The sequence below is a fragment of the Wolffia australiana genome, chromosome 4, assembly GCF_029677425.1.
Source record: "Wolffia australiana isolate 7733 chromosome 4, ASM2967742v1".
Taxonomy (NCBI): domain Eukaryota; kingdom Viridiplantae; phylum Streptophyta; class Magnoliopsida; order Alismatales; family Araceae; genus Wolffia; species Wolffia australiana.
The window spans coordinates 15,870,583-15,887,550 of record NC_135838.1 but is presented as its reverse complement, the minus strand read 5'-3'; the positions used below and the strand labels follow the sequence as shown (position 1 = coordinate 15,887,550).

General features: G+C 53.2%; 1 protein-coding gene and 1 pseudogene across 2 annotated transcripts in view; one reads left to right on the top strand and one right to left on the bottom strand.

Moving 5' to 3' along the window:
* Positions 1-15,062, top strand: part of LOC144702082 (UBQ, helicase-c and DEAD-like helicase domain-containing protein) — a 67,406-nt gene extending 52,344 nt beyond the window's left edge. For both annotated transcript variants that reach the window (XM_078573956.1, XM_078573955.1), the window contains 7 exons: positions 13,491-13,646; positions 13,769-13,936; positions 14,014-14,126; positions 14,398-14,521; positions 14,609-14,704; positions 14,780-14,842; positions 14,937-15,062. In XM_078573956.1, coding sequence (XP_078430082.1) covers positions 13,491-13,646; positions 13,769-13,936; positions 14,014-14,126; positions 14,398-14,521; positions 14,609-14,704; positions 14,780-14,842; positions 14,937-14,957 — 741 coding nt within the window. In that variant the 3' untranslated portion in view covers positions 14,958-15,062. The remainder of the gene's footprint in view (positions 1-13,490; positions 13,647-13,768; positions 13,937-14,013; positions 14,127-14,397; positions 14,522-14,608; positions 14,705-14,779; positions 14,843-14,936) is intronic.
* Positions 15,063-16,137: 1,075 nt separating this feature from the next.
* On the bottom strand, positions 16,138-16,939 carry LOC144702083 (nuclear transcription factor Y subunit B-3 pseudogene; annotated as a pseudogene).
* Positions 16,940-16,968: the final 29 nt, after the last annotated feature.

The following is a 16,968-nucleotide window of genomic DNA, read 5'->3' as shown; positions in this document are numbered from 1 at the left end:
AGCGCCGCACGCAGCAGCCGCCGCGAGCAGCGCGCGAGCAGCGCAGCCGCCGCAGCAGCCGCCGCGAGCAGCGCCGCGAGCAGCGCCGCGAGCAGCGCCGCACGAGCGCCGCCGCAAGCCGCCGCAGCAGCCGCCGCGAGCAGCGCCGCGAGCAGCGCCGCGAGCAGCGCCGCACGAGCGCCGCCGCAAGCCGCCGCCGCAGCAGCCGCCGCGAGCAGCGCCGCGACGCAGCAGCCGCCCGCGAGCAGCGCCGCGAGCAGCGCCGCACGGAGCGCCGCCCGCAAGCCGCCGCAGCAGCCGCCGCGAGCAGCGCCGCGAGCAGCGCCGCACGCAAGCAGCCGCCGCGAGCAGCGCGCGAGCAGCGCAGCCGCCGCAGCAGCCGCCCGCGAGCTGCCGCCGCAAGCCGCCGCCCGCAGCAGCCGCCGCGAGCAGCGCAGCCGCCCGCAAGCAGCCGCCGCGAGCAGCGCCGCGAGCAGCGCCGCACGAGCGCCCGCCCGCAGCCGCCGCAAGCAGCCGCCGCGAGCAGCGCCGCGAGCAGCGCCGCGACGCAAGCAGCCGCCGCGAGCAGCGCGAGCAGCGCAGCCGCCCGCAGCAGCCGCCCGCGAGCTGCCGCCGCAAGCCGCCGCCGCAAGCAGCCGCCGCGAGCAGCGCCGCACGAGCGCCGCCGCAAGCCGCCGCCGCGCAGCCGCCCGCGAGCAGCGCGTGAGCAGCGCAGCCGCCCGCGAGCAGCGCCGCGACGGAGCGCCGCCGCAAGCCGCCGCCGCAAGCAGCCGCCGCGAGCAGCGCCGCGAGCAGCGCCGCACGCAAGCAGCCGCCGCGAGCAGCGCGCGAGCAGCGCAGCCGCCCGCAGCAGCCGCCGCGAGCTGCCGCCGCAAGCCGCCGCCGCAGCAGCCGCCGCGAGCAGCGCCGCACGGAGCGCCGCCCGCAAGCCGCCGCAGCAGCAGCCGCGCGAGCAGCGCCGCGAGCAGCGCCACGCAGCAGCCGCCCGCGAGCAGCGCGCGAGCAGCGCAGCCGCCGCGCAGCAGCCGCCGCGAGCTGCGCCCGCAAGCCGCCCGCAGCAGCCGCCCGCGAGCAGCGCCGACGGAGCGCCGCCGCAAGCCGCCGCCGCAAGCAGCCGCCCGCGAGCAGCGCGTGAGCAGCGCAGCCGCCGCAGCAGCCGCCGCGAGCAGCGCCGCGAGCAGCGCCGCACAGAGCGCCTGCCCGCAAGCCGCCGCCGCAGCAGCCGCCGCGAGCAGCGCCGCGAGCAGCGCCAGACGCAGCAGCCGCCGCAGCAGCCGCCGCGAGCTGCCGCCGCAAGCCGCCGCCGCAAGCAGCCGCCGCGAGCAGCGCCCGCGAGCAGCGCCGACGGAGCGCCCGCCCGCAAGCCGCCGCCCGCAAGCACCTGTCTCCCGTGTTCGACCGTGTTTGGTTCTTCGCTCGCTGCCGCTGCTGCTGTTTGCCGTCATGTCGACTACCTCCAGCATGGGCAGTGATCCGCCTGCATCCACCGCCCGACGCCAACCCAAGCAGATTTCACCGCGCTGACTTTGCCCGGGAACTCCCGCCGAAAATCGGTGCTCCTCTCCCTCCGCCCGGATAACTGCCGCCTCAGTGCTCGAACCTGATGTCGTGGCTGAAGTTTGTCGAGTACACTCTGCGCGCCGCCTGCTCCAGAAACATCTCACCTGCCAGCCCTCCCGCCACGGACCCGCATTTCCGGCCTGGAGTGCCGAGCAGTACTGCCCACTCCTGGCTCTTGACTCACACTCTCTCGGAGGTCTATGACAAGTTCCTCCACCTGACGACTCGCTGGAGATCTGGGAGCACGCTGCCGCTATCGCGGGCATGATGCTGATGACTGGAAGATCTTTACTTTGGCCGAGCGGGCGAGTGTACTCCGACATGGCACCATGTCCATTATGGACTATAGCCTTGCCCACCAAGCCCTGTGGCGCGAGGTGGACTATTACATGCCGGTGGGGATCCGACCGCGCCGACCGCCGCCATGCTCTCAAGCTCCGCTACATGTCATTTCTCGACAAGCTGAATCCGAATATGCGGATGTCAGGCGCCGGGCTCTTCACTCCCAGACTCCTCTTCCGGACTTCGATGGTCTGGTAAAGGAGTTGACGGAGGTTGAAAGCAGCCTTCGCCGCCAACGCCCGCTGGACCTGCCTGCCGAGTCCCCGGCGAGTGCTGCCCTCCTGTCCCGCCTCACGGAGCAACCTCCTTGCTGCCCAAGCCTTCTCGGGCTCGAGCACCGGTGGTTTGCTCCTACCGCGGCAAGCGAATCATCTTGAGGCCCGGTGCATCAAGAAATTTTTGACAGTACCGGGATCCGGAGGTCGCCTCGCCGTCATCAGCTCCTGCCTCGTCGTCTCGCCGGTCCCGCAAAGCTAGAGCCCATCTTGCCCAGGCACCGCCCCGCCGCCTCTAGCTCCAGCCATCCAGCCATGACTAATGACCAGCTGACTGCCGAACTTGCCCGTCTCAGCTCCCAGCTGGCTGCCCCGCAGACTGGGGCTTCTTCGCCGCCTACCGTGGCCCACTTCAGTGACTTCTGTGCCTTCTTCCTCCCCAAGTCAGATCAGTGGTGTTGTGGACACTCGGCCCTCCAAGCTCCCTTCGTTTCGGATACCACCCGGGTGCTTGATACTGGGGCCACAGAGCATATGACCCCCTTCAACCACCGGTTTCTGTCCTACGAGCGGCACCTTGGTGGTCGAGCTGTCCACACGGCGGGTGGGGGACGACTTCGCGTGACTGGTATCGGGTCGATCCATGTGGATGGCCTTGGTATCACTCACAACGCCCTTCATGTTCCGCCCCTTCAGACCTTATTTATGTCACCGCAGCGACTGGTCGATGCGGTCCATTGCTCGCTCCACATTCAGTCTGATGGGATCTTTTGACTGACAAGGTGGGGAAGACTTTGCAAATTAGGCGCCGGATGGCCTACTGCTGTTGGACGAGAGGGGCGGTCGGGGACCCCGTGCAGCGGTGCTTGTTGACGGTCGAGGACCAGCGCCAGCGGCTTCTACTCACTCACCAGCGGCTCGGGCATCCGTCTTTCCATGTTCTGAAAAGACTTTTTCCGACATTGTGTACTGGCTTGACCTCTTCTGTTGTTTGTGATGCATGCAAACTGGCGAAGCATCGCCGGGCCTCCTTCCTCCGTCAACTTCTCACAGTGATGTTCCTTATATCGCATTCATAGCGATGTATGGGGTCCGTCGCGACAGGCCAGCCTGAAGGGACACCGGTGGTTCTTGATCTTTGTTGATGAGGCCACCTGTTACACGGACCTACTTGTTGCCGCCCAAGAGCGCCGTCTCCTCGACTGTTCAAGCCTTCTGCACCATGCTTCAGACTCAGTTTGGCCGGACTATTCAGCGGTTCCGGTCCGACAATGCGCGGACTACGCCAACCAGGAGTTGACCTGATTTCACCGCCCATGGGATTCTCCACGAGGCGTCTTGCGTGGCGACGCCCGAGCAGAATGGCCTTGCCGAGCGCGTATTGGGTATGTCACGCCGACTGCCCGCACTCTCCTGCTGGACTACCACGCCCCGTGGACTTATTGGGGAAGCCGTTCTGACGAGTACTCATCTCATCAACCGCTGCCCACCCCGACCCTCCAGTTCAGCCCTCCGCTTGACCGGTTGTCGGCTGCCTTTCCGCCGCGCAGCCCGCACTCACCTTCTTCCCCGCGTCTTTGGCTGCACGGCATATGTTCATGACACGACGCCTCCCTGTCGGCTGGATGCCCGGCGCCAAATGCGTCTTTGTTGGCTACTCTTCGCTTCAGAAAGGGTATAAATGCTTTCATCCCTCTTCTCGCCGGTTTTTCGTCTCCGCCAATGTCACCTTCTCTGAATTTCAACCCTTCTTCTCTCCTCATCTCCTCCGCCCCACTTGGAGCCGGATCTGGTTCTGGAGCCCGCTGCTCCCTTTCCCCAACCGTCGCTCTCCTCCCACAGTCGTTCCACCCTCCTCTTCTTCTCCTCCACCGGTCGGCCTTCCTTCCTCACCCATTGCGCCTACTCCATTATCTTCCTCCCGAATCCTCGCCTCCTGCTTCCGCTCCTCCCCGCCTGCTGAGTCTCGCCTTCCTCTCTTCCGCCAGCCATTTCCGAGTCGTCTTCTTCTCCTGCTGACGATGACTCCTGACTTGCCTATCGCTGCGTAAAGGGGTCCGCCAGAGCACCCGCACTCCCTTTACCCCCTCTCTCACTATCGCTCCTTCGCCAGGTTGAGTACTCCCTACCGCCTGTTTTTGACCCGCATCGACTCTGTCTTCGTTCCACGCCGCTAACCGATGCTATCGCTTGTCCTCATTGGAAAACGGCGATGGATGAGGAGATGCGCCTTGCTCAAAAACCACACGTGGGATGTGGTTCCTCTCCCGCCCGGAAGACGGCCGCCTCTTGCAAGTGGGTTCACACTCAAGCACAACGCCGATGGCTCCTGAACGCCGCAAATCGCGGCTCGTGGCTCGTGGCTTCACTCAGTCCTACGGCGCCGACTACGAGACGCTTTCTCCGGTCGCGAAGATGGACACCGCCCGCCTCCTCCTGGCGCTGGCCGCCATCATGGGTGGTTGATTCGCCAGTTCGACGTTAAGAACGCCTTCATGGCGATCTTACCGAGGAGGTCTACATGCATCATCCTCCGGCTACCCTCTCGGCCTCCGGGACCGTCTGCCGATCGCGGAAGTCCTTGTATGGACTGAAGCAGTCGCCGCGATGTGGTTCGCCGCTTCAGCTCTGTCATGCGCGCGCCAAGGGTACACCCAGAGCAATGGGGAAGCCACTCTCTTCTTCCGTCACGCCCGGCCGGGTCGCTATCCTGGTCGCTTATGTGGACGACATCCTGATCACCGGGTCGGACACTGCCGGCTTCACGCCTCAGCCGCTCCCTTGCCCGCGAAGTTCGAGATCAAGGCCCTTGGTCAGCTCCGGTACTTCTTGGGGCTCGAGGTGGCCTACTCGGCTCGTGGTATCTTCATCAGCCAGCAGAAATATACGGTGGACCTGCTGACTTTGACGGGTATGACCGACTGTGCTCCTGTGAAGACCCCATCGACCCCAACGCCAAGTTGGCGCCGGGGTGACTCTCCGCCGGTCAGCACCCATCAATATCAGCAGTTGGTGGGGAAACTTATCTGGCCCACACGCGTCCCGACATCAGCTATGCAGTTAGCCTTCTCAGTCAGTTCATGCATGCTCCGCATGAGATTCATCGTCAGGCAGCTCACCGGGTGCTCGCGCACCTGAAGGGCTGTCCCGGAAGGGTTTACTCTTCCCCGGAGCTCAGAGCCGACTGTAAAGGTATATACAGACGCTGACTATGCAGGCTCGAGTGGACTACCGGTCTACCACCGGTCTTTGCATCTTTGCCTTCGGGGCCTTGTGAGCTGGAAAAGCAGCAAGCAGGATCGTGTCTCGCTCGAGTGCAGAGGCGGAATACCGGGCACTTGCGGATGGGGCCTCTGAGGCTCAGTGGATTCACGGGTGCTCCGACTTCGCTACGAGTACACCCGTCCGATCCACTTTATTGTGACAACAAATCGCTATTGCCTTGGCTCAAAATCCGGGCCAGACGGGTCGCATCAAGCACATGGAGAACAACCGCTACTTCTTCAAGGAGCGGTGGGACGAGGGCTTGTTCGACTTGTCTTTCGTGCCGTCATCCGACCTGGCGGCCGATGTTCTCACGAAGGGATTATCAAATCCTCTCCTTGTTCGTGCTACCTCCAAGCTTGGCATGGATGACATCCATACCGCCAGGGGTTGTTAGTGAGAGGCCTCTCTAGTGGGTCATGTTCTATAAACCCACTAGGCTCCTCACTTATCACTAACTCATATTCTCTCTCTTCTCTCCTAGGGTATATTCTCCTCATGTACATTCTGGTTAAGGAATTCATTTCCTCTCCTTCCTCCAAGCCCTAGCATGGAGTTCAACAATAGTTAAGCATGCTAGGGCTTGGAGGAAGGAGAGGAAATGAATTCCTTAACCAGAATGTACATGAGGAGGGGTATATATACCCTAGGAGAGAGAGAGGAGAGAATATGAGTTAGTGATAAGTGAGGGAGCCTAGTGGGTTTATAGAACATGACCCACTAGGAGAGGCCTCTCACTAACAGTTAGCGAGGGTGGGTAAGTACCCCACAAACTCCATGAACAATGCCACTAGCTCGTCGACACTGCCAGTCTGTTGAAGACGCATGAGACGGCGGTACGCCTTCTATGGCTTGATGCTGAAATGGCGGTTGAGCTGCTGTTTGAAATCCCGCCAGTCTTGGAACCCCGCGCAGTCGTCAACATAGCAGAACCACGCCGATGCCTTCCAGTCTAGGTACGAAGGCATTATGTGCAAGCACTCCACATCGTCCGCTGGCACGGAGCGAAAGTATTGCTCCATGCACCGTAGCCAGCGGGACGGATCCCCGTTAGAGAAGATTGGAGGTTCCATCGTGAGAAGACGGGGTCGTCCTCTGTCCGGTGGACCCTCCAAGAACCCAAGGCGAGCTCGCCGGGGCTGTTGCGGCGGAGGACTCCAGGATGCTTCGGATGCCGCGTCGAACTCGTCCTCGTCTTCTCCACACCAGGGCTCCCCCACATAGTCAAGACGGGGAAGCACCGGCGGCAGTCGGCGAAGCCCGTCCCCCAACGACCGAAATACTTCCCTTGCATGAGCCATGTGTCGACCATGGTTGTACGCAGCCAGGTCGCCGTGACGAGTGGGTTCTGCTCTTTGCACCGGGTGCTCCTGTGGGTGCAGCCACGGACCTGTGCTGGTGACACACCTCCCTCCCACGTCCCCCACTTCACCGGGACAGTCTTGCTGAACGGGCCCCGGCGGAGCCAGGCCTGGTCAAAACAGGCTGCCCGGGAGCCGACTGATGCCGACTGTGAAGGGGGTGGGCAGCCGTCTGACGCCCGGGAGCTGGGGACCGTTAGGGTCTCCCGAATGTGAAGGGGATGGGCGGCCATCGGCTGGGCGTACCAGCCATGAGGAGGCGGCATCAGTCGGCTTGCTTCCACGGTCAGAAGTGGCACGGCCGGCGCTGCCCTAACTGGGCTGGCGAACGACCCGGGCGGGCCAGCCAGGAGGAGGCGATGGCGGCAACCTAGCGGCTGCGGGGGGTAGGCAGAAGGCCGCCCCCTTTGTCCTCCTAATCGGAGATGGAGTCGGCCACCACAAGGTCATCCACGGAGCCCGTTGGTGCTTGGCTCGAGCTGCCTCGGGTCACAGGAGCGTGGACGGTGGGCACGTCGCCGGAGGAGCCGAACACTGAGAAGAATGCGGCCATTTGCTGCTGCTGCGCCGCCAGGAGTTGCTGCATCTGGGCGGCTAGCAGAGCGAAGTGATGATCGTAGGTGTCGGCCAAGGCTTTCGCGGCTGCATTGTCTCCGCCGGAGGATGATGCGGGTTTGGATTTGGCTTCCATGGAGGTGGTGGCGGAAGGCGGAGCGGGTTGGCTCTGATACCAATGATACGGTCCTGATTTGGGACCGGATCTTGCACATTGTAATACTTCCGAATTGTAATTCAATAGAGCTCTAGGTCAACAAATTGGTGTCCTAGAAGAGTAGAGAAGGAGAGATGTTCCTGGGGAGTAAGAGAAGAACGGGAATGGTAAGGAGAGAGCGAAGGATTGCTGGAGGAGAACGTCTCACGAGCAGCCTGGCGATGTCCTCCTGGGAGAACTGGAGGGTGTCACTGGAGTGTTCTTCTCTTGCTCTCTACTCTCACGAGTGAGGGCTTAAATGGGAGTGACCATGGGCTGGGCCGACGTTGCTGGAAGTGTTCTTCTTCTTGCCCTCTACTCTCATGAGTGAGGGCTTAAATGGGAGTGACCATGGGCTGGGCCGACGTTGCTGGGAGTGTTCTTCTTCTTGCCCTCTACTCGCATGAGTGAGGGCTTAAATGGGAGTGACCATGGGCTGGGCTGACGTTGCTGGGAGTGTTCTTCTTCTTGCCCTCTACTCTCATGAGTAAGGGCTTAAATGGGAGTGACCATGGGCTGGGCCGACGTTGCTGGGCTGGGCCGTTGCCGTACCTTCCTCTGAATGTAGACGCAATGGTGGATCATATCAGGTTTGAACCTGTTAGGTTTGCACTTGCCAGCTAACAGGATGGGGAGAGTGCTCCTTAGGGCACGTAGATGCAGAAGGAAGAAGATAACAAGAAAAATCTACTTTTCATTACTTAATGTGCCAATATATACATATAGGTTACTATGGCCATTTTGACTCCTAGTTTAGGCTGAAGGTACGTAGCACGTGAGTGTCACATGCTACGTCATAAGACTTCCTTGCAATCTAGAGAATGGATATCAGCCAGGCCCAGCTTGGACACAAGGTAGTCATGTTGAAGCTTGGTCTGGCCCTAGGTGAGAAAATCAGCCAGTTGGTGCTTGGAAGAGATATAGTGAATTTGAAGAATTTGTTGCTCCAATTTGTACTTGATAAAGTGGCGACGCAGGCCCATCTGTTTGGTTCGTTCATTTTGAACCAGGTCATGAGCAAGCTTGATAGAAGACTGATTGTCACAGAGAAGTGTAGCAGGTCAGTCGAAAGGCAAGGCCAGTTCGTGGAGAATATTGTTAATCCATAGAGTTTCACGGACACCTTTAAGCAAGGCACGAAAGTTGGCTTCAGTGCTGGAGAGGGAGACAGCTTTTTGCTTCTTGCTGAGCCAAGTGATGAGGTTGCCGCCTAAAAAGGAACAGTAACCAGTGGTGGATTAACGATCAACCTGCGAGCCAGCAAAATCAGAGTCAGTGTACACTTCAAGGATCAGTGGCTTACCTCTTTTGGTCAGGCCAAGACCAATGGTACCCTTCAGATAGCGAAGAACTTTAGGAGACGTCATAAATTGGCTAAGAACATTAACAGTATAAGAGATATCAGGTCGTGTGTGAGACAGGTATATAGGCTTGCCCACAAGGCGCTGGTAAGCTAAGGTGTCAGTATCAGGGTCATCAATGATGGAGCCAAGTTTTAAGTTGACTTACATGGGGGTTGATAAGGGCCGGTATTGTAGGTGCTAAGTCTCATTCAGCAGATCATAGATGTATTTTTGTTGAGATAACACAATGCCATTTGGAGAGTGACCTACCTCAATGCCAAAGAAATAGGTTAGAAGACCTAAGCTCTTAATGTCAAAATGTTCCATAAGATGTTGACTGAGAAGTCGAATACCCTGAGAAAAGTTCCTGGTTATAATAATGTCATCAACATAGATGATGTGGAAAACAATCTTCCCACAATTGGTATGTTGAAAAAATAGTGTATGATCACCATCACCTTGATGATAGTTCAGCTCTGTCTTATCCTGGGTGAATTTTCCAAACCATGCACCGGGAGACTGTTTCAATCCATATAGAGCCTTTTGAAGGCGACAAATGGGAATTCAAATCCAGGAAGGGGCTTCATATATGCTTCTTCCGTGAGATCACCATGCAGAAATGCATTTTTAACGTCATATTGAGTCCATTCCCAGTTGTGACAGGATGCAAGGGAAATCATTCAATACGGGGGCAGGTTTCATTGTAGTCAATACCATACTGTTGGGCGTAGTGCTGGGCCACAAGACGGGCCTTATAGCATTCAAGTTGGCCATCAGCTTTATACTTGATGGTGTAAACCCATCGGCATCCAATTGCCCGTTTGCCTGCCGGTAAAGGGGTCAGTTCCCAAGTCTGACTTGAATGAAGAGCTGCCATCTCAGCATCCATAGAAGTGCGCCACTGAAGGAGAGTTAGAGCTTCATGGATAGAGTGGGGTAGGACGACCTGTTGAAGATCCATGAGGAATGGCCTATGAGCGGATGTTAAATTCTGATAAGTTAGAATATCACTCAAAGGAAATATGGTAGTATGACACAACCGAGTATTATCTAGAGACTGCGCAGCAGTATCAGAGAGATGTGATGGGTCAACGGAAGGGGTGGTAGATCCAGAGTGGTGAGGGTGTGGTTGGTGGGAGAGAGCCCATAATTCTCTTGGCGTACAATGATGAGGATAAGGAGTTACCTGAGTAACATGAGGTATTTGTTCAATTACCTGTTGTGATGTATGGGCGAGAAGGGGATATTCGTCAAGTACATCATTCAAGGGATCAGGAGCAGCAGATGGTGGAACTATGATAGGATCCTTGATAGGATCCTCAACCTATTTAGGGGTAGTTTCATCATATTAGCCCATAGGGGCATTTCAGTCATTTGGAAATTACATATTTCCTTTAAATAGGGATGCCCTCCCTTTAGGAGGGCAGCTGAGAAGATAAAAGAAAGAAGTGTTCCCGAGTCCCCTCTCCTTGTGTAGGTCTGGTCTCCTTCTCTCCCTCTACAACCCCTGCCCTCGTGATCGTCTCTACCTCACCGTGTCTTCAGGCGGCTCGTCCTCGGCTAATCCCTACCCCCTCTGCTCGGCCTCCTCTCCGATCCTTCTCGTTTCACCTCTCTACCCCGGGAATTTCTACCTCGCCTTATCCCCTACTCCTTCCGATACGAACCTAGAACAAGGTTCATATCAAACTATGTGCAGTTGTACTTCATCAGTTTTATCCAAGGATGGTAAAGGAAGAGGATGGGAAGAAATTAGTGGATTGGGAGAGGAGTTTTCGAACTCGGTGGTTTACTAGAGTAATAAATTTTTTGTTCGTTAAAGGTGACATCTTGGCAGATGATGATACGTCATGTAGGAGGATGGAAACATTTATATCCTTTTTGTGTATGGAGTACCCCGCAAATACACAAGTAATGGCTGTTGGGGCCAACTTGTTTGTCTGATGGGAAGGTAGATGAATGTAGCATCCACATCCAAAGAGTCTTGCGTCTAATTTTGATTGAAATGTAGCGTTCAGATAAGCGGTGTCAACTATCTCCAAGGGTGTTCGACCTTGGAGAGTGGCAGTTGGATAACGGTTTATAAGGTAGACAGAGAACATTACGGCTTCGCCCCAGAAGCTTTTGGGAACAGAACTCTGAATAGTGAGGGGCCTTATCTTTTCCAGAATATGACCTAATTTTCTCTCCGCCATTCCATTTTGCTGAGGTGTATAAGGACATGACGTTTCATGGAGGATGCCTTGGTCCTTAAAAAGATATTCTGTTCAGAACTAAGAAATTCTCGTCCATTGTCAGTTTGAAACCACTTGACTGTCACCTCATACTGGCGAGGAATCATGGTTTAAAAGCCACGGATGATAGAGGGGACTTCGGATTTATGTTTGATTAGGTGGATCCAACAGAAATGACTCGTATCATCAATAAGAATTAAAAACAAGCACAAACCATTTAGATCTGCAAATGGAGACGGAACCTAGACATCACAGTGCACAAGTTCTAACACGTGAGAAGCTGCAGTTAATGACGTGGGATATGCAGAATGATTATGTTTAGCCAACTGACATACATCACACACCAAAGTGTCTACACGTTAATGAGAACATAAATCTGGAAACATGTCCTTGAGAATTTAGAAAGATGGATGTCCTAATTGGTGATGGCGCAGCCAAAGCTGTTCATTCCCAGTGGTGATTGCAGTGGAAGCTTTGAGAGGCACCTCCCTCAGTTTTTTTGGTAAGTGCAAGTAGTAGAAACCCTCAGAAATTCTAGCTAGCCCATGCTTCAGACCTGCCACCTTGTCACAAAGAAAGGCATCAATGACATCAAAAATCAACTTATAGGACAATTGAGCAAGATGTTGAACAGTCTTGGAATCCTTGCAGTCTTGATGGCACATGCATTGCTCTCGGATTCCTCAGAAGGAACCACACTGTAAAGTGGTCAAAGTCAACTTTCTTCTTTACATACTTGCATCACAGTGTCTTCAAAGTTGAGCTTGTTTTCACGATCGAATTATTGGGCTAGAGTGGTTTCAAATTCGGGTGGCAGTCCCTTTAAATAATGATAGACCCTGTTGCATAGAACGTATCCACAACCCATGGAGTCATTTTATTTCCATAGTGCCTGGAGCTCATTCGCATGTGCTAGGAATGCCGGTGCTCCTGCGTAAGCCTCATAAATTTTTCTACTAGATCTGGAATGGGTGACTCATCTTCCTGCGCAGAATAGTGCTTCTGAACACATCCCAGACTTCCTTGACTGTGTCAAAGTCCATATAATGCTGGTTCAGGTCACTCAGCATAGAATCTAATAACCATGTAACTAGGATGTCTTCTTCACAGCGCCACCTCTGAAATGTTTTATCATACTCTGAAGGATCCAACTACATAAGGTGATAGAGTTGGCTCCCTGGTCTTAATGTCTTCTTCACTCTTCTCATAAGCCTTACCCACTGATAAGGCGATTGTGTTGGGAGTTTTTCAATTCTTCTCTATTTGAACCATTGTCAATATTTTCAGTATCAACTCCAGGAGTCATAATAGTAATTGCATACAACTGCCAATATTAACCTCTTAAACTGTAGAAGACTTAGAGATCATGGATAGTTTGGGGGTGGTTGCTGGCATGTAGTGGTAAAAGGTTGAAAGTCAAAGGTCGAAGGCAATGTTGCAGTCTCTCTCCCTTTCAACCCCTTAGTAAGGCAAGGAGTTTTTTGCATGGTCACTGGTGTCAGATGAAGCCTTTGTACAAACAAAGACTGTTTACATGAATTTTCGCTATCTTCATAGAGCATATGAATGCATCAGGATTTCAGTCATTCGCTATCAGTATACTTAAACTTAAAACAATTGTTTTTGCAATTCAGCTTTGGAAACATCATTTATTAGTTCAGAGGCTGATCCTTCAAACTGATCAGTTAAATCCCAAATCTAGCTGAATAGATTTGGGATCCATCCGTAATTCCACTATCGGTGGATCAAGCTTCAAGGACAATGTGAAAGTGCAAGGTTGAAATACTTCTGATACAAGACTCACAGCGATGTACTTGCCCAAACATGTTATTGTGAGCAATGAATGAGGACAGTTTTTGGGGATACTGTTGAGACTCGCAATCCACCGCGACAGAGATGGCCTATTCAAGACCAATATTTTATCTTATAGAAGTTCCCTTTCAGTTTTCCTCTTTCCCTCCCTCTCATTCGATTCTCTGGGTGGGATCGCATCAATTTTCTTTAGCCACTGTTGCAGAGACTACCTCTCCTTGTCTAGTCCGCCCATCCATTCGTTAAGGTAATCTTAGTTCTATTGCATTTTCTCCCTTCTACTTTAATAACATGAGCTCTTATTGACACAGCATCATGTTTATTTGTTAATTTTGCAAAACCCATGTGCGTGAGTCATTCTCATCCCTACAGTCGCCTCTATCCGTCAGTTTTCATCAACGGTAGTTAATATTATTATTACTATTATGGTTCTGTACAAGGATATTAACATTTTATTCAATACCTTCCAACCAATCAATCGGATCGACAATTGTCCCAAGGATAAAAAAAGGCAACAACTTTTCCTCCTATTTCCTTAATGCTCACCAAATTCGCATGGTTTTCTGTTCAAAACCGCAATACTAATCCAAATCTTCACCATAATCCAGGTCCACGAAGGAGCGGTTTACATCAACCAAGGAGCCACTTATCTAATAAGAGAGCTGGACTTATCGAAGAAGTTGGCCTTCTGCCAGAAAGCTGACGTGAAATACTACACCCAGACAAGAGACTACACAGACGTCCACGTCTACGGAAGCGACATTGTATGTAAACTTACCTCTTCACAAACAAATCTCGCGGACGGATGATGAACGGGATATGAACGGAACGCCATCCCCCTCTCCGTTTGTCCCTAACCGTTGACCTCAAAATGGGTAATTGACAGGCCTACCCACCGCCAAATCTCGCCGCCCAAAGCGTGAAATCTACGGCGCAGTCAAACCAATGTAGAGTCACGACTCGGTGGTTCGGCTTCCACCGGATCAAGCGGGGCAGCAACCGGATCTTTGACTCCGTTGACCTCTCTCTACCCCCGTACTCCTACGAGTCAACGGTCAACCCCTCTCCACATCTATCAGTTTATCATAGTAGCCTCTTCTTTCTGAAAGTCAACGGTATGTCTTCTTGCAGGCTGTCTGGATTCAAATCTCTCGACCCATTCGGCTTTCAGTGGAAGAGCGTGGTCTCCCTTTCCGCGCCGGTCAACACGCTGCTTCCCATGCCCTTCTCAATCTCGCTCCTCGGTAATTTGCTACTGTTTTGATAACGAACACGAAACTGGATATGGGATAACGATATCGGTAACAGGGTTTCTTAAGCTTTCAATTATCAGGAGTTCTATTAAATTCACCCGGACACGTACCTCAATAGTTGAGATTTGCATGTTTGGATACATATTTACGGTAGCTGTTCTTATATGTATCTATCTGAACTCGAGGAGTCCTCGGTAATCCACCCCTTTTAAAAAGAAATCATTTTTTTAGAAAAATCTGATTTCCATTGCTTGATTTGCAGCTATGTTATGTGTAATGTCTCGGATTTGAGCACGGAGTGCGGGCATCCCAACCAGAAGCGCGATATTCCTGACCGGCTTCTGCTCTTCGATCAGCATCCCGGCGGCATGGGCTTATCCTCCCGGGTTCGCTCTCTGTTCTTTCTTTCTTTGTTTTTTTCTGTTTGAATTTCCATTTTCTGCGGTTTTTAGAAAGTGGGTAATTTTCTACAGTTAAGGGATTTGTTCGTAAATCTTCTGTGCGATGCTCTTGAGTTGATCCGAGCTTGCAGCTGCTCCAATGCCGGTGGCTGCCCGGATTGCATCCAGGTTCTTCCACTCTTCCTTAATCTATCTGCATGCTTCTCTCCTCTTGAAAGGCTGTAAGCTTGTTTCTCTCTCTAGAACGCGTCCTGTCGCGAGTACAACCATGGCTTGGACAAGCAAGCCTCCGTCGCCATCCTCGAGGTCAACCACACTTATTTCTTTATTTCACTTATTTCTTTATTTTTACCTTATTTTATTCATTCCGCCGGTTTTTTTAATCCCCGTTCCTGCTCAGGCTCTTCTGTCGGACAAGTGATAGCCTGGTGCTAGTACGGACTTTCTCTCTCTTTATCTCTCTATCCATCTCTCTGAGCTGTAAGTTTTACATTGACGTATTTAGAGGAACGTAAACCTTATCTCATCATCATGCGTGCATGAATCATACTGATGATCCGCGTCATCGCATGAGTCATACTTTTTTCCTTTTATGGTACACGGATATGATTACGGGAACGTAAATCTTGTATCATCATCATGATTGCTAGATGACGTAACAGTGTCCAGAGAAGCGAGATACTATTTTACTGTTTTTTTGTGGTACGTGAACGTATTTAGATGAACGTGAATCGTATATGATCGACAAGGTAAATTTTACTCCGCCGCATCATTCGTCGTTACCATGCGCGCGAATCAGTATGATCATCATCGTTGTTTCAAGGGTTTTATGGTACGTGGACATACTTAGTCGGACGTAAATCTTGAACCATTAACAAGGTAAACTTGAACCATGCACATGAATCAGTACGACCATCATCGTGGTTACATGACTCATACAGTTTCTCTCTTTTTTAGCGGTACGCGGACGTAACTGTTAGAAGAACGAAAATCTTAAACCATGAACAAGGTAAAATTTACTCTGCCGCATCGTTACTACGCACACGAATCCGGATTATCATCATCGTGACCCATTATGAACAAGGTAAAATTTACTCTGCCGCATCGTTAAAATCCGGATTATCATCACCGTTGCTAAATGGATTTTCTTGTACGTGAGCATACATACTTGGACGAACGAAAATCTTGAACCATTATGAACAAGGTAAAATTTACTCTGCCGCAAAGTTACCACGCACACGAATCCGGATTATCATCATCGTTTTTCTCTTTTCTAACGGAACGTGGACGTAAATGTTAGACGAACGAAAATCTTAAACCATGAGCAAGGTAAAATTTACTCTGCCGCAAAGTTACCATGCGCATAATCGTGGTTACACGACTCATACTGTTTTTCTCAGGGTACGCGGACGTACATGGTAGACGAACGAAAATCTTGAACCATTATGAACAAGGTAAAACATCTTGTACGCGAACATTCTTGGATGAACGAAAATCTTGAACCATTATGAACAAGGTAAAACATCTTGCACGCGAACATTCTTGGATGAACGAAAATCTTGAACCATTATGAACAAGGTAAAACATCTTGTACGCGAACATTCTTGGATGAACGAAAATCTTAAACCATTATGAACAAGGTAAAATCGACTCTGCCGCAAAGTTACCATGCACAGGAAGGAATCAGTACGATCATCATCGCACCGTTTTTCTCTCTCCTTTTTTCTTTATGGTACACGGATAACGGGAGAAATTCTCATGCAGGGGGCAGCCAGCAGAAGAAGGAAAAAAGAGGTTCACCCACGGCCCGGTCTTTCGAGGCCGCCGGGCGACGAACTCCCCCCGCCGCTACCTCCGCCGGGAAAAGGCCCGCGGCCGGCGATGGGGGGCTGATAATACCCCCCCGGCGGGTATACGTGCTGCCCCATCACGTACAAGGCGGCCTCCTTGGGCGATGGCTGGGCGGCCCCGGCGGCCTTATCCCCCTCCATCTCGCGGAAGCGCTGCAAGTAGAGCTTCAGAGGGTCGACGTACTCCTCGAAGCCCAGCGTGGTCATCGCCCAGAGCAGATCGTCGCCGTTGATTGTCTTGCGCTTCTCGCGCTGGCACTTATCCGACGCCTCTCCCGTGATGAAGCTGATGAACTCGGAGACGCACTCCTGCACCGTCTCCTTGGCGTCCTTGGAGATCTTCGCGTTCGCCGGCAGCGCCTTCTTCATTATCCTGCTCACGTTCGCAATCGGTAAGAACCTGTCTTGCTCTCTCGGCGACGACAGCTCCGCCGCTCCCCCCCCGCCCGTGTTCTGCCCCCCCGACTCGTTGTCCGAGTCCGCCATCACTCCCCCATGGATTAGGGTTAGGGTTAGGGTTAGGGTTAGCCTTCTCCCTCAATTCTGGGTTTGGGTTCCTCTCCTCCCCAAACTACCCTTCCC